The sequence below is a fragment of the Carcharhinus amblyrhynchos genome, chromosome 11 (genome assembly GCF_965287045.1).
Source record: "Carcharhinus amblyrhynchos chromosome 11, sCarAmb.v2.hapA, whole genome shotgun sequence".
Classification (NCBI taxonomy): domain Eukaryota; kingdom Metazoa; phylum Chordata; class Chondrichthyes; order Carcharhiniformes; family Carcharhinidae; genus Carcharhinus; species Carcharhinus amblyrhynchos.
The window spans coordinates 59,959,561-59,977,150 of NC_137334.1; the positions used below are offsets into that span (position 1 = coordinate 59,959,561).

General features: G+C 42.6%; 1 protein-coding gene across 5 annotated transcripts in view; it reads left to right on the forward strand.

Moving 5' to 3' along the window:
- The window catches only part of xirp2b (xin actin binding repeat containing 2b), a 122,488-nt gene that overhangs the window by 59,815 nt on the left and 45,083 nt on the right, over window positions 1-17,590 (forward strand). For 4 of the 5 annotated variants that reach the window (XM_080199196.1, XM_080199197.1, XM_080199199.1 and 1 more), the window contains exon 3: window positions 15,761-15,897. In XM_080199196.1, coding sequence (XP_080055322.1) covers window positions 15,761-15,897 — 137 coding nt within the window. Of the gene's footprint in view, window positions 1-7,316; window positions 7,532-15,760; window positions 15,898-17,590 lie in introns of those variants that run through there. The other variant, XM_080199200.1, reaches the window with a different exon arrangement.

The following is a 17,590-nucleotide window of genomic DNA, read 5'->3' on the forward strand; positions in this document are numbered from 1 at the left end:
CTATCTGTGGTTTAGCCTTTAGCTCGCTGCAGAGATAAAACATGAGTTAATGTCAACCTTTACTTTTAAAAAAACCTTGCAGAGAGTTTACAAAAATCTCTTGTTTAAAATGATAATCTTGATTTTGATATCAGGGAAAGAAAACTCCTTAAATTATATTGCAAAATACCAACATGTGAACAATTTGCCTTGACTGTCTCTCTCTCTCTCTCCTTTTCTGTTCACTGCTATTTTTGCAGAATCATAGACCCCACCTAGAGCATTAAACTCTGAACACCGATTGTACTTTTATGCCTTTGAATATAATTTCAGTCCCATTCTCTCTGTCAACATAGGGAACAATTAAATCTATTTCAATGAAGAATGGACAGTAAGAGATAATTAAACATAATGGATAATTCATTTGTCAATGCTGTGATTAACAACCATGTTCATAGATTAGCTTGCCCACCCCGCTGGCTGTGTTTTACCATGGGCTTCAGGACTAATGGGGTGAAATGCAGGTCCTAATCCTACACTTACTAGCAGTGGGACTGGGCTCAGTAATTTTATCACTGGCTGCCTCCCAGTTGGGCCAGCAGGCAGGCTCCTGATGCTACTGTCAAACCAGTGGGCCAGCAGCTCCGAAGTCTCCGCAGTGCCACCAAGACCAGTGGTTGCTGTTCAGGCAGGGAGGAGAAATGGACAAGCTCTTGGAGGTATTTAATAAGTAAAAGTTAGGACGGAGGGGAAACATTTCTGGGACTGTAGAGTGATTTGACCCCTCTTTTGGCCATAAAACCTCAGGTTTCCATGCCCCACCTCCCACTCCACTCCAGGTTGCCATGTGCTTTCAACGAAGCTGGTGGCTAAATAGGCTAAGATGGAGATGGCCTGGGGGACAGGAGAGACATGTAAAATGGTGGCAGAAGGTGTTGGGAGGGGAGTCTGATGTCTTCCTACAAGTCAGATATTAGACCAGCAGGAACCTTACTAGCGCAGTCATCTAGCAAGTGCCAGATTTAGCCAGATAGGCATCCAATTAATAAAAACTTTTCACCCCCACCAGTCAGGAGAAGCTATTTCCATGTGGGGAAATTACCAGGTAAACTGTGGGGACTTTATGGAGGGTTTCCCGTGGAGGGGCGGGGGGTGCGGGGAGCATGTTGACGTAGTGGTTAGCACTGCTGCCTCACAACTCCAGGGATCTGGGTTCAATTCCAGCCTTGAGTCCCTGTCTGTATGGAGTTTGAATGTTCTCCCCATATCTTTTTTAGGTTCCCTCCAGATGCTTTGATTTCCTCCACAATCCAAAGATGTGCAGGTTAGGTAGGTTGGCCATGCTAAATTGCCCCTTAGTATGCCAAGGTATGTAGGTTGATTAATTTAGCCATGCTAAATGTATGGGGTTGCAGGGATAGGGCAGGGGATAAGGCTTGGGTAAGATACTCTGTCAGAAGAGTCAGTGCAGACTCAATGAGCTGAATGGCCTCTTCTGCACTGTAGTGATTCTATGATTCCATGATCATCCCATATAAATGTTTAAGGGCTATTTTGGAGGCAACGGCTAGCATTGGGTCTGCTGGCACCAGCCTTGGAGAGCACACACCTCTGTTCCTCCAGATCCCTGGGGTCTGTCTGCCTAGCATCACCAAGTTACATAACAGAGCACACCTTGCCTTAGACAGCACCTCACCAATTTCTCCCTGTTGCCTCAGCACTGGCCAGCTCTATCGGTGGCACTGCCAAAGCTGGTGAGTCGACTACCATCCGCCAGTTGACAGCTGTCCTGGTGACAGCCTCTCCATTGGCTACCACTGGCAAAGTACCACCTGGGTTCTGCTGCCCATCCCCAATTGAGTCATGTCCCACTTTTGGTCCAGGCAGTGGGACTGCAGAATTGTTGAGAATTGTTACTGAATTAATTGCTGGCCAATGAAATTTAGTTAAAATCTTATCATTTTTCCATGTAAGCTCCTAATTTTTCATTTTCCCAACATTCCAAGTCAGTTTTGCAATGTTCATCATTTGGAGTAAAACTCTATCATTCCGGCAATTGATCCTTTCTTTGTGGTGTAAGCTCTCTCACTTTCTCGCTCGCTTTGTTACTTAGATCCCCTGTTGATTGTATGCCCATTTCTTGCTAGTGTGGACGATTGACAAAGCTTGCCCTGCATTAATCATCTTAGTCTATACAACCTAGAGGAGAAATACGTCACTGCTGTGGGAAAATCAATTTTCCTTTCTAGGGCTGCGAGTGATTTTGAATCCATCAGTCATCCCAGCGCCAGCATAACTGAAATAGTAAAGAGCAAAAGATTTCACCAGTGTTGCAGTTTGGTATCGTGCTGTTACTAAAGTGGCAGAAGTGTGTTAACATAACTAAGCTGTGGAACAACAGGGTGTGGTGAGTTCATGTCAAGGATTTCCCGCCTGGTGAAATGTTAGCAATTATACTCATTGCACCATTGCCATTCTTCCTCAGTAGTCACAGCAATCACTGAAGGAATAATAATCAGAACCTTGAGATTACGTTTGGGAAAGGAGCAGTAGGAAGAAGTGACTATTGTTCTTGATGTACTTCATGAGGTGTGCCAAATGAGCACTACAAATAGTGTTTGCCTGTCAGGATCAGTGCAATATCGTAGTTGATCTGGTATATTTGTTTGGAAAAACTTTTTATTTATGGGGGCCTTGCGATGGGGACAAGGAGTGATGCCAATATTGCCCTTTACTTCAGCAAAGATCACATTTATAAATTTTACATCTTTTTTTTCTTATTCATTTGTGGGACGTGGGTGTCGCTGGCTGGCCAGCATTTATTGCCCATCCCTAATTACCGAGGGCAGTTCAGAGCCAACCACATTGCTGGAGTCACACGTAGACCAGGCCAGATAAGGACAGCAGATCCCCTTCCCCAAAAGACATTAATGCATCAGATGGGTTGTTCTAACAATTGACAATGGTAGATTCTTAATTTCAGATTTTTAAAAATCACACCAAATTCCACCATGTGCCGTGGTGGGATTCGAACCCAGGTCCCCAGAACATTAGCTGAGTTTCTGGATTAATAGTCTAGTGATAGCACCACTAGGTCATCACCATATCCGGTATAATCTACAATTATACTGGATATTTTAAGATTCTATGTTAATCAAGTAACAAAGAGAAATTGACGCTATGTTTAGATCACACACAATTGCAAAATGTGGCTCATTATTCAAACCATAGATTTGCCAACTCCACCTTGAAGAAATCTGTGAAGTCCTTTGATACCAGTGGCATGACCAACTGTATCATACAAGCAAAGTGCTTTTAAAAAGTGTTTTGTCTTCTTTTTGCATAGCTGTACTGCTCTTTGGGAATCAGAGGTGGGGGTTTCCAATATCTTTGGAAGCTATACTGACTACTGACATAAATTTATTTGGTTATTCCTCTGAAAAGATTTGATTTCACTATCTCCATTAAATGCAAGTTCATGCATGGTATATTTCATGTATTGCATATGGGATATCTCATTAATCTAATGTTCACTTATTCTCCATGAAGCTGAGCACATGTATGAGAGTCCAGGTTTGTTGTTTTAACTCGTGATCATGGTTGGTTCACATCGAGTAACCTCCTCCATGAAGCTGAAACTCTACATCATTTTAAATAAATGGCATAGCCTGACTTTGAGGCTGTAATTTAATCTCCAGGTTCAGATGACTGGTAAAATCTATGAACTTTGGCCTCGTGCTATACTCTTTGTTAACATTAGTGCTGTTCTCATTATATGCTGTTCTATTTGTGAACTACAGCTCTTTAATTTCCATTCTGTTTATTACTCCCGAGGTAATAACAGAACTTCTTAGTAAAGGTTGCACAGTTCAAATCTCTTTGTGAAACTACACAACAGTGTGCATTCCATGATGTTTGGTATCCTTTCAAATTCTATGTCCCTCGATGGCAAGGCATCTTTTAATATATTCGATTTTGCAACATGATCCACTTCTGCTTATTTCTGCGCTACAACTTATGTCCAATTTAAAGGCCATTTCCACGCCAGTGTGGATGTAATGTATATACTGGAAATGTGTGCAGGAAGGGAATTGGCAGGAAAAGTGGCCTCACAAGTCCGGCCTCTCATACTGTCAAGTTAACCTCCCTACACTTTCATTTGCTTTAAACCCTTGAGTAACTGTGCGGTTTCCTACTAACTGAAAATACAAAGGAAGAAATCTTGGAAAATCTTTAGCGCTGAGATGAACCAAAACCGCAAATCAAGTACTAACCCTTGTGAGAACGTTGTTGTCTTTTCCAAGATGGGAACTGTATACTATGCAGCTGGTTGTGTAAGCTCAGGTAAGAATTCTGTTATTTAGTCATGGGCTTGCTCAGAATTTCTTTGTCTTTAATCTGTTGTCTCCGCTGGCAGTGAAAAGACAACCTCAATGATTTTACACCAAACAGGATTCAGCAGTCATTCCAAACCTGTAATGGGATACAGTACTAACTGGGAAATTATGTCATTAGTTTCAGGGTCGCTCTTGTGCTGCTTGTAACGCTAGTCACAGGATACATATAATTTTAGTTCTTTTAGTCAAATGGAGTCCACAGTACTGAGAGGCAGGAATACAGATATTTATGAGGTGTTCCATAACAGTATGTTGTGCTTACTCACACTGCAAAGTGTTTTGGCTTGTTTGAACACTAAACTATTCTAACATAAGATTTCTATGAAGTCTTTTCGGAACTCCAAGATTGTAAGCTAATGTGAAAAGCAGATGTAACTTGTTTGAAATAGTCTGATTGAGTGTGAGGTTAACAGAACAAATTAACTGCAAGTATAATGATCTGGAAATGTGAACATACACTAAAGACGGGTACATGGAGTGCTATAGTGGCCAATTTGCACGGTCCCAGGCCATGCAGTAAATGTCCTTAAATGATTCAGTTCTGCAGGCAGCACCATTGCGGCAATAACAAAAGCAAAATACCCCTGATGCGGGAATTCTGAAATAAACGAGGAAAATGCTGGAAATGCTCAGGAGATCAAGCAATTCTGTAGAAAGACAAACAGAGTCAATAGTTGGAATTTTCCAGTTGTTCTCACTGGCAGGACTTTCCAGTCCCACTGACAGCAACCACCCCCACCACCCTGCTGCAGGTTTCCCGGTGGTGGGAGGGTACGTAGAACAGGAAACCCTGTTCACAGCAGTGGGACCAGAGGATCCCACCACTGACCAACGGAGGGCCACTTCTGCCACTGTAAAACACGCCCTGGGGATGTGCGGAAAATCCCACCCAATTTTCAGATCTGTGACCTTTTGTCATATACAATATGACACTGGGACAACCAGCTCTGTGCTTTGGGTGCAGATTTGGTAATGGCAGCTCAGATAGCATTTATATGGAACCAGTACCTCTTAGAGAGGTACTGAGAACATGCTCTGTAAGAAATCCAAACAGGACACCCAGGTGCTCTGCCCCACATTGCAGGCCCTGGAGCGGTCTATGGGAAGGACAGGGTGTGATGCTGGACTTCACAAAAAGGAAGAAAGCCCTCCAGGCAGCATCACTGCCACATTAAGAATAGATCACAGAGGAGGTCAGTGCCAGAACTGTCAAGCCAAGGATTCTTGCTTTCTGCATACACTTCCATTAGCTCCAGTCTCACCATTTACAATGCTTCCCTCACCCCGCTTCCCTTTGCTCTCCTGCAAGTTCTACATTATATTTTACACCTCCTCTTTCTCCACATACTCACACTTCCTACTCTCACTACTGTTGTAACCCTGACTTCTCCACACTTCATATTTTATGCACTGCGTACAAACAATGTGACTACGTTGGACACATTCTTTGAACACTTTGAGAGTGTCATCACACATTCTGCACTTTTCTATTAGGAGGTCACACACAGCTCTGGACCGCAGGAGGCTGCCACAGCAGAAGGCTGAACCTGCTAGCACACACTCTCCTGGATGAGACCAAGTTTAGCCTCCCTGAAAATCCCTGAAAATGGGTATGGCCACCAGCATATTACCCCCTCTTCTTCTTTTTCAGCAACTGCTTCTGTTCTCATCTGTCTTAATCAGAGAACCCCTACGGTGGAGAAAGAAGCCATTTGGCCCATCAAGCCTACACCATCAACAATCCCACCCAGGCCCTATGCCTGTAACCCCACATATATATGCCTCTAATATCTCTGACACCATGGTACAATTAAGCAAGGCCAATCAACCAAGCTGGCACATCTTTGGACTTTGGGAAGAAACCCATGCAGGCATGGAGAGAACACATAAACTCTACACAGACAGTAGCCCAAGGCCAGAATTGAACCTGGGTCCCTGGCACTGTGAGGCAGCAGTGCTAACCACTGTGCCACCATGTCTTCTTTTCTGTTTCCCCTTCTCATCCAGTCCAAGAGGCAGCCCTGCCAGAACACTGATGTCTGGAGTAAGCTGTTTAGCAGGCAGCCAGAAACAATGCAGCACCAACAAAATCTCCTCTGCATCCAAAATGAAGTTCCAAAATGCAACAAGGGCCATGAGTTTGGCCTCCCAGAGTATGAGCTTCTTGATTGAGGCAATGATTGCTTGCCCAAACATTTCAGTTTCGACGGGCAGAAAACAACCTACAAGATGCTCAAAGACCCACCAGTAGTTTCAGATGACAAACCAGCAACTAAGCAATAAGCAGCATTTAAATAGGCTTCTTCCTGCCTGTTCGTGCCACAAAGTGCTGATTGTGGTGATCACATGATATGCCTGGCACTAGGGCAGAAAAGGGTCCTATAGCAAACATAGGAGGCTAATGTTCTGGAAAGTGCCTTGAATATCTATGGAACAGCCTGATCCAATATTGCTGGTGGCGCACGCCTGACTCATAATCCCTGCCCACCAGATTGAGTGCCAGTTTTGCATCGTCAAATTTCTAGACCTTTTTAAAAATAAATTTTAACTGGAGTAACACAGCTTGCAGCAGCTCATTTGAATGGAAGTCATGTTTCAAGTACAATGCAAAATACCATTTGTTGTTCTGTATTATTTGAGATAAATTATTTTCTGGAACATTCATTCTCGCCCTTATAGAATTGTACAGCATTGCTCACTTTCCTGTATTAAGATGTATTGATAATTATAGCAGGTGCTTAACCGAATGGCTTCAACTTATTTTATATCCTAGTCAATGTGATTGGTTTAACAGGTGTCAAAGGCATTTAGAGGGCGGCATGAGCCTGTCTGCCTTGCAAGATAGATATCCAGCCCGGGCAATTGACTAGATGTAGCATCTATAGGCCTCAACCCCTAAAAATAACTGGATTTATCCTCACAAGCGGCGAAAATAAAATCAGCTGTCACCATCAAGTCTGAGAGGAGGTAGAGGGAGAAGGTCGAGGCAGATTTGACTGGAGCTGGTCTCCAGTAAGGCTGCAATAAGAGGGATTTTCACTTTCACTGGACGTAAGGTAGAAACACTGCTGGTGCAGGATTAAAAAGAAGTCTCTTCTACGTAACTTGTTGATTTGCCAAAACCTTACCAACTGAGCATTTACTGAACTAAAAGGGTATGTATGATACATCCCATATGTCTATCATGTGTGTAGTAAATTGATTTTTTTTACAAGTGATGCAAGTTTTTCTTTCTCTGTTTAAAGTATGTACAATAATATGCATTGAATTTACAAAGTTTGAAAACCAGAGCTGGTCCTATCTTTTTGCTTTAAGAATACTGTGGTGTTTGTGCTTTTTTTCCAAATTGCATTTTAATAACTCTTGGAATGACAATGAAGTGCATATACTTGCTCAAAATTGCCGATTTCAGTATGGGCAATTTATTTCGCTGGGCTTGCGTTGCGTGGGGAGGGTAAAATTAGGGGTTTCAATCTAAAATATTTCCAATAACCACGCAGATTCTGACTATGAATTCATTTAACTATTCAGTGAAATGTCTTGTTGTGTGCTCAAATTGATACTATTTATATATTAAAAAATGCAAGCCTTTGTTTAACAAGTGGAGTATATTCCATTTCTTCCTCTCCCCCTCCACGATTAATTATTATGTTAGCATGTAGAGAATGGCAACTGTCTTTCACCCTTCTGCACACACACATGTTCACTTGGTCTTTTTACCCTATTCTTCAGGGCAATAACAGCAACAAAAAAATGTGTCTATGGCACCTTTAACAGAATAAGATGTCACAAGATTCTTGAGACATGTAGTCAGACAAAAGAAAGCCCTGTCACTAGGAAGCCAGTTGAACATGTCACAGGGACTCAAATCAGCATCTTGCTGCTCTGTGCTGTGTCAGTGCATGAACTCAATATACCTCTTATACTCTTTAATTTGGAATTCTTTTCCTTTCTCATTAATTCCTCATTCAGATGAAACATAGTGTGGAATTTTACCATCCCTCCTGTCAGCAGGATCTTCTGTTCTCCCCAAAGTCAATGGAGTTTTGTATGGCTTGCTGCATTTAATAGCCCCTCCCTCGCCACGAGGGTTCATAAAACTTCGCCTGTAGCCTAAACAATACTTAAGCTAAATGTGTCGTTACAGGACTTGAGCTTATGGGCCAAGAGCTGAAAAATAGAATTAGGCTGGAAGGTTAGTTGTCAACTGGCATCTACACGATGCACCAAATGGCCTTCTTCTGTGCTGCACATCTCTTTGAATCTACAATTCTAGTTAAGATGCATGCTCCTATACTCCTATGTAGACAAAGACTGTGACTGAAACAATTGCAAATTTGCAACACAAATGTCAGCGTGGCCTTTTGGGGAAATGTATTTCTGTAAATAACACCAGATGTCGCAAAACAATGCCGATAAAAAGAAAACCATGGGGAACAATCTTAATAAGTCTTCTGCATGCTATAGTTTCTTGCTGACATCACTTTTACACATAAATATAAAAAAGATAGTGGATACTCAGTTGTTACGCTTGGAATAATGTTCATTATCTGAATACCTATTATCCAGGAACTTTGATAGCAAAATAGCATTAACCATTCACATCATTCTAAGTAAGCTATAAAATAATGACAACCTTTCAAGAGAATAATTATGGCTGATTTAATGGCAATTTAGTGTAAAACCAATTTGTATGAAGTTTGTATTTGTTTATTTGAAATGCCAATTTTAACTGTGGGATGACCGGTGAAGATTGACTTGATGCTTGCTTTCTCAAGTTAATGATCCATATAGTAAGATCTGTCAGGAAGTGATGCTGCTGGTAAGCATTAATTATCCAGATCTTGCAATTCAGCGGTAATTGAAAAGCTGCTGATTAATATGAAAAGAATGGCAAGGTTCACTTTTCTGTAATTTGATTTTCACAGGATCAATTGATCAGACCATAAGACAGGCTGAAATATTTCAGGCCATCCAGGACACTGTAATCACTTCATCTTCCTATATTAAACGAACCCTTGACTCCACACCCAATTTGTCATGAGATATCCTCGGTCTATCATTGACAGATGCACATTCTTGATAATAAAAGGTACATTTATTGTAGAACCATAGTTCTCTCAGTCAGTTTAAAAGTCCAGGAGTATTTTTGCTAGTGTGTTCAAAAATTGTCTGAGTGATATCACACGAATGCGATCTCTACTTTTTAAAACAGTGAACAAAAATTACACCATTTATTTTAGGCAATTGCTGTGCAAGTGTCAGATCTAATAGCATTAACCTGATAGGTTTGTAACTGCGTGCTAGTTATAACTCGGAGGAGAGAACATTACGATCCCCTGCCGGTGGGTTTACAGGCCAGGAGGCCAGTAAAATTCCTTGGATGGCCCTCTAACTGGGCTTCCAACTGTCTCAACCTCTCTGCAATTTTCTGGTGGGACGGTCCAGGCCTAGGCTGGCCTGCATGGCCTTGTTCCAACTGAGGCCCTTAAGTGGTGAACCTTGACCACTTAAGGGAAATTTCCAGACACGTGGGAGGAGTTTGGGGGGGGGGGGTGCGGGGGTGGGCAGCCTGGAAAGTGAGCCTGCTCAGGTCTTGGGCAATAAAGGGAGTTTGGGTGGGATGGGAGAAAGGGAGGGGGGAGGGTGTAGCCTCTATTTAACATTGGGTGCTTCTCTCCCCACAAGGTCTGATAGCAGATACTTCTTCCTTTCCTGGCTTCTCCATCAACACACCCACTTTCCTCTGCACCCTCCCCCCTTGCCTCATCTTACTGTCCTGCCCCACTCAGGCCTCGCCTCCCCACGCCACCCACAGAATCCCATTCTTCGCTGGTCCTTGTTTCCCAGGACCTTGGGGCATTGCTTGTAGTTTCAGTCTTGTCCACTGCAGTTTCTGGCGTTGCTGGAACAGGAAAGCTGACAACAATCAGACTGGCTGGCAGCTCTCTGAGGTGGCACTTTCTCCTGAGTGGCGGTTAAAGTCCCGTCTCCAGTCAATTAATGGGGAAGTCAGGATTGGTGGTGACTCTTCAGATGGTAGGAAGGTAAATCCAACAATCCTAAAAATGATAAGTGTGATTCAAGGTTTTAAAATGGAACATATTGCGATCAGAAAACAATTTTTGTTAACCTCCAAATCTCCAGTGTGTATTTGGAATACCTATAATTTGAGAAATATTTTAAATTGCATGGCAGAGAATCAATCAAAGAAGCTTTTCTGTTTTCATACCATGTTGGAAAGAATCATCAAAGTGACTTTGCTGAATAGTTTCTTTTAGCTCAGAAACTATGGGCTAAATCTTACCAAATTATGGCACTGTTGATTCTGGCGAATAAAAACAGCATGTATCTTTCTCTCTAGGTCTTACTGCACTCTGTCACAAAAAAATTACTGTCAAGTAGGGAGAAAAGACCTCAACACACCGGCTAAGCTGCACTGAGATCGGGAACCATGTAAAGGGTGCCTCAATTGTTATAATGTTACCAATGGTAACATGCTGTGAGCGTCAGCTGATCAGGTAGACAATAAAACGAATGGCAAAATGATATTGAGGTCAGCTGACCCAGTATAAATAAAAAGCAGATGGGAATTTTAGGGAGCTTGTATGGCCTAGGGTGTGGCCCCAAGTATTGGAGTAATGAAATTTCATTATTAAACCTTTGATTTTACTTTCTGAAGTTAGTTCTTTTATTGCTTGCAACTGAAGCATCCGTACTGCCGCAAAAACATCAATCAGGCCAAAAAATACCTTCATTTCCCCAAAGACATCTCAGGGACTTTCCTCCCACCCGCATCCCTCCAAGTTAGAGTCAACATTTACCATTCCAGCCCTGCCCCTTCCCAATCAAAGCTGGCATTCATTCCCCCACCCCACCCTCTCCCAATCAGAGCTGGCAAGTAGCCCCACTGATCAGAGCTAGCATTCACCCCCAACGCACCCTCCCAGTCACAGCCAGCATTCATTCCCAAGCCCCAAATGGCCATTGCTGTCATCCCCAGCTGCCACATCTGCTCCCCCTCCACTATTACAAATGAATGAATCCCCTCCCCGCCATGAAGATCCCACTGGAGTTTACCCCGGCGTTGCCCCCAGCACAAGGCTGGCTCTGCCAGGGTGGCAAGGGCATGGTGCCAACCTGTGCCAAGGGAAGTGCTCCCCTGGACTATACTGATCTTTCCATCCCTGGTGGAATCCCCATGTCTGGATTGTAAACTGTGCCAACGTGATGTTGACACTGTTTGAATATACGGTGGTGGGGGAGGAGGTGGGGGCTCAGTATATGGCGAGGGGTCTCTTTAATAATATGTAAATGTATGGAAATGTATTTAAATCAGGTCCATACCCGTTGTGGCCATGAATCTGATTACATTGCCAGCGAGGAGCAGCAAAAATCAGTAATTACGATCTGGAACGCGAGATTCACAATTTAGGGTTTTGCCAGATCTTAAGCGAGCGCCATTCCCACAGTAGGCGAGCCTGGCCTCAAGGTCACCCCTTATGTTCATTAATGGTCTCTCTGCACAAGCTTTAATAAACATTAGGTGTTGTACAATTTTCAGTGCTTGCACTTATTTTTAAAATCATTTGATAACTTGTGTCCCAATCCAATCTTTTCAGTTGGCTTAAAATAAGGTAAATTACATGTCATTGACAGCAATTGACTGTCAAGTTCCTTCAGTTGAAACACAAAGGTAATATAACCTATTCAAGTGACAATGGTTAAAAATAGAATCTACGCTCCAAGGTGTAAACAACATGTACGGCTAAAATGTTTCTCCTCATGAACTACCTACCAGCTGCTTTCTTTGAGTAAGACTTAGCCCAGTGAGTAGTTTTCTGGACTGGCTTGCCCCTCTGTCCACGCAGTGCTATACTGGTATTGGAAACCTAGTAGTCTGTGGTCTTGTGGCTAATTTAGATCCAGGTTCTGTCAATCAAAACTTGCTTCAAAGCTATTAATATGAACAAAATCTCTTGGTGTTAAGCTTCACCAGAGTGAAAAGGTAAACAAAACCATAGTGCTTCAGTCATTATTTTCAAAAGTGAAAAGTTACCATGACATGAACATGAGATAGTTAAATAAACAAATATAGGGGATTTCTGTTGCCCTGCCCAGTTCTGTTTTTTACATTCTTTTGAGATATCGCAACTGAAACAGAACCAACATTAGAAATTGATATTACTGTAACTGGCACTGTTCAGTTCCAGGAACATGACCATTTTGTCCTGTTTATCAGACAATTTACATTCCATCATGATGAAAACGATCAGCTGTAGTTTTGAAGATTGCAAACCTGGCAGGGCATTGTGATACAGGAATGGTTCCATGTAGGATATCCCCATGACTTTTCTTGGACAACAGTTTCTGCTCGGAATTCAGCAATTGCGTTTTGCTCCTCTATTCTTCAGTATGCACAGCAGGCTGCCTATGAGAACATTTACACATCTTCAGAAGTTTCCAAATATCCCTACTGCTATTTATAGGATTGCATTTTCCATTGACTGGCAAGATGACGGGATTGAAGGTGAATGATTGATTGCATTGGGTTCCACAAAATGATGTAAGGATGCTGTCCTTGAAATAATGTTTTGAATGACTCATACACAGCCTGCCGTGTTTGCTGTTTAAGGACAATCTCCTCATAGAAATGCCATCCAAAACACCCTCATTCACTCACACACATAAGTAGAAAAGTACAGAACTATTACAAACAGCATCCTGTAATATAATTGCTTTTTAGTTTCTCTAAAATTACCTGAAATTTCCAATTCTATGTACGTTGATGATGCACAATTCTGAGGCTGGCAAATGCACAAGTTTTTAGGGGAGGATCAGAGATCTAATTTTCAGTAAGCAACCATTTTTGCCATCTGCAGAACACATGGTAGAGGTGGGTTGTGTGTCCTTCTCCATCTAGTCAAAGGACTGGAGGTTTATGTATAGCACTGAACCTGCTTGTAACCTGCTGCCATGAATGATGCCTGAGCGCTCCCCCTGGAGAATGCTGTGAAGTGCCAAACTGACAATCCTCCTCACATCCATCTAATGCATATATGTATCAATTTAAACCACTACTAATACAATTGCCTACAGGATTAAAGTTAAAATCCAGATATTGTTGGTGAATTTGAGTTTATCAAATTCACCAAATTCACCATGCCTCCACCATGGGTTGCCTTTGACTTCCTTTCATAATTCATTTTCACCCCTGTCTTGATAAAGTTTAAATAACTGAAATTGTGTATGAAGCTTGATTTTAAAAAAACTACATCTAATATATGGAGCTACACTTTCTACACTGTCTATCTTCTGATACCCCTTGTCAGGGACTAGATGAGATAGGTATAGCATAATCTGGAGAGACAGCAGCCTGGTCCATGCCTCTCCTCAAAGTTAGGTGACTACACGTTGATCCAAAATTGGGTTTAATGCAGTTTGGGGAGTGTGTGAGAAACCTTACCACCAGCAGAGACTCAAAAATTAGATTATGATTCAGTCATTGTTTGGCTGTTTACAAACGTGTTTTACTGGAATACGTGCCAGGTAAACATGATATAACATCAGAAAATTTTCAACTGTGCCTCCAAGGTCAAATGGACAAGTCTGGAGGGAATATTTTTGAAGTGTTTCACACCAGTCCTTGGGCTTGCTGGCCTCACTTGTACTTGAGAATGTTGTGGTCAGCAACATGTCCGGTAGCAAATAGTTTGGTAGTGGAAAATCTGTGGGCTTTGGCAAAACTAAAAAATTCTAACGTAGTGATGACATTCATTGTAGCACCTGCTAAGTAACAGGTTTCCGTGGTTTCTGTTCAGTAGGTTTTTGATGTATGTGACATTAAACAACTAGGCAGATAGAAAGAAATATCCAAGAATTATCATGATAAACTCTGAACAAATCTACTAACACCATCTCTATTTATATAACTACTTTGGTCAGCCTTACTTTGGTCAGTGAATGGAATGTTGGCCTTTATAGTGAATGGAATGCTGGCCTTTATAGTGAGGGGGATAGAATATAAAAGCAGGGAGGTCTTGCTGCAACTGTACAGGGCACTGGTGAGGCCGCAACTGGAGTACTGTGTGCAGTTTTGGTCCCCGCATTTGAGAAAAGATATATTGGCCTTGGAGGAAGTACAGAGAAGGTTCACCAGGCTGATACTGGAGATGAGGGGGTTAGCTTATGAAGACAGATTGAATAGACTGGGTCTGTACTCGTTAGAGTTTAGAAGGCTGAGGGGGGATCTTATACAGACTTACACGATAATGAAGGGGCGAGATAGGGTAGAGGTAGAGAAATTCTTCCCGCTTAGAAAGGATAGCAGAACTAAAGGGCACAGCCTCAAAATAAGGGGGGGGGATGTTTAGAACGGAGTTGAGGAGGAACTTCTTCACTCAAAGGGTGGTGAATCTCTGGAATTATCTGCCTTTTGAAGTTGTGGAGGCTACCTCGCTGAATATGTTTAAGTCATGGGTAGATAGATTTCTGATAGACAAGGGAATTAAGGGTTATGGGGAGAAAGCGGGAAAGTGGAACTGATCCACTTCAGATCAGCCATGATCTTATTGAATGGCGGGACAGGCTCGAAGGGCTAGATGGCCTACTCCTGCTCCTATTTCTTATGTTCTAACGTTCTGCTCTAACATTTTCAAAATTACTTTTACAACATATATTTTGCATAGAGTCTCACCAATAGATACAAAAACATTTGGGGATGTATAAAATAATTTCCTAGCTACAGGAAGGTTGACAGATTGTATTAAATCTACTTCCATGTTGCTATTTTTTCCATTAATAGGGTCTCCTCCCAGCCCCAGCACATGACAATAATGGCAGGCCATTTTCTGTTTCAACTTGAAAGCACAGTAGGTCCCAATGCCTGCTCTTTCTTGACATCATAATCTTCCACGTTTGGTTGCTTCAAGGTATTTTTGTTGAGTCCTGCAAAACATGCACAGAATGAGAACCGTTAGACACTTAACCTAAAAGACAACTCAGCTATTTTCAAGGAACTTGGGTAATTAGAAGAAAATGAGTCACCTGTCTTTTTGGATTTTTAAACTTTTAATTCATTCATTCATTTGTGGGACATGGGCAGCGCTGGCTGGCCAGCATTTATTGCCCTTCCCTAGTTGCCCTTGGAGGGCAGTTGAGCATCAACCACATTTCTGTGGCTCTGGAGTTACATGTAGGCCAGACCAGGTAAGGATGGCAGATTTCCTTCCCTAAAGCTCATTCTATCCTGTCCCCAAATGGAGAAGGGATGGGAGGTGAGAGTTAGCATTATGATTCATGATAATATAAGGAGTGCCTTGCATCGTAAGTCTAATGAGCAACCATTATAAAGTCCTGAAATCCAGTTGTGTTCTCATTTTCAGCTACTGCCATATCTGATAAGCCTAGCCAGGCTGAAACCGTGCCTCTTGATATCCAGGAGAATATCCCACTTAAAGACCGATTGGCCATGTATCAAGCAGCTGTCTCTAAGAAGGAGAGTAGCAGCTCTTCGGTTGTGGTAAGTAGCAGCCTTGCAAATTTCCTTTTATTAAAAAGCTGATGATAGTCAGAATTCAGTGTTGATGTCATTCACTCTTTGTCTATACTTCCAAAGACTGATATATTTGCTGTTCGACCAATAGATAAACTTGAGCAAAAGTATGGACAACTTGAATCCCAGTGACCGTGGAAGTGGAACAAATACTGGGTTTATTTTTCTTAGTCAAAGGGCAGGGTAGAAGAGGAAAAGCTCATTGCCTGCCTTACTTGAGACTTAGAATTAAGACAAAACACACCACCTTCTTATTTTATGCACTTTAAGGAATAGCTCTGTGTCTGCATTTCCTTTGTCTTTGATTTAGGGGCATTTAATGCAAAGACTTAAGTTTTACCAAATTTTTACCAAATTTACCATTTTGGATTTTAACTTTAATCAGTTACATGCATATATTTCATTTTCCTGACAGCAAGGTTTTTGAAAGATCAGATGGGTGGTACAGTGCTACCTCACATACTAAGAACCCAGGTTCAATTCCAGCTTTGGGTAACTTGTCTGCGTGGAGTTTGTATGTTCTCGCCTTGTCTGTGTGGGTTTACTCCGCTTGCTCTGGTTTCTTCCTACAGTCCAAAGATGTGCAGATTAGATGGATTGACCATGCTAAATTGTCCCTTAGTGTCCAAAACTGTTGGGTGGATGAGCCACAGTGGATTTTCCAGACATCGCTGGATTCCGGGGAAGTGCCGGAAGATTGGAAAGTGGCTAATGTTACGCCGTTGTTTAAGAAGGGTGCCAGGCAAAAGGCGGGGAATTATAGGCCTGTTAGTTTAACGTCTGTTGTAGGTAAAATGTTAGAATCCGTCATCAAGGAGGAAATAGCGAGGCATCTTGAGGGGAACTGCTTGATAGAGCAGACGCAGCACGGTTTCCTTAAAGGGAAGTCGTGTCTGACAAATTTACTGGAGTTCTATGAGGATGTGTCTAGGGCGGTGGATAGAGGAGAGCCGGTGGATGTGGTCTTTCTAGATTTTCAGAAGGCGTTTGACAAGGTACCTCACAAGAGGTTATTACAGAAGGTCAGGGGGCATGGAGTTGGGGGTAGGGTGTTAGCGTGGATAGAGGACTGGTTGTCAAATAGGAGGCAGAGAGTGGGGGTAAATGGGTGCTATTCGGATTGGCGGATGGTGACTAGTGGAGTGCCCCAGGGGTCGGTGCTGGGGCCTCAGCTATTTACCATTTATATAGATGATCTGGAGGAGGGAACCGAGTGTAGGGTGTCGAAATTTGCTGATGACACCAAAATTGGTGGAAAGGCAAATTGTGCGGAGGGTGGGGAGAGTCTACAGAAGGATCTAGATAGGCTGGGCGAATGGGCCAGGAAATGGCAAATGGAATTTAATGTTGGTAAGTGCGAGGTGGTCCACTTTGGTAGGAATAATGGTAGGAAGGATTATTACTTACGTGGAAAAAAACTGCAGCAGGCGACGGTGCAGAGGGACCTCGGGGTCCTTGTGCATGAGTCGCAAAAACCCAGCTTGCAGGTGCAGCAGGTGGTCAGGAAGGCGAATGGGATGCTGGCCTTCATCGCGAGGGGGATTGAATATAAAAGTAGGGAGGTCTTGCTGCGGCTGTATAGGGCATTGGTGAGGCCGCAGCTGGAGTACTGTGTGCAGTTTTGGGCGCCGTACTTACGCAAAGATATTTTAGCCTTGGA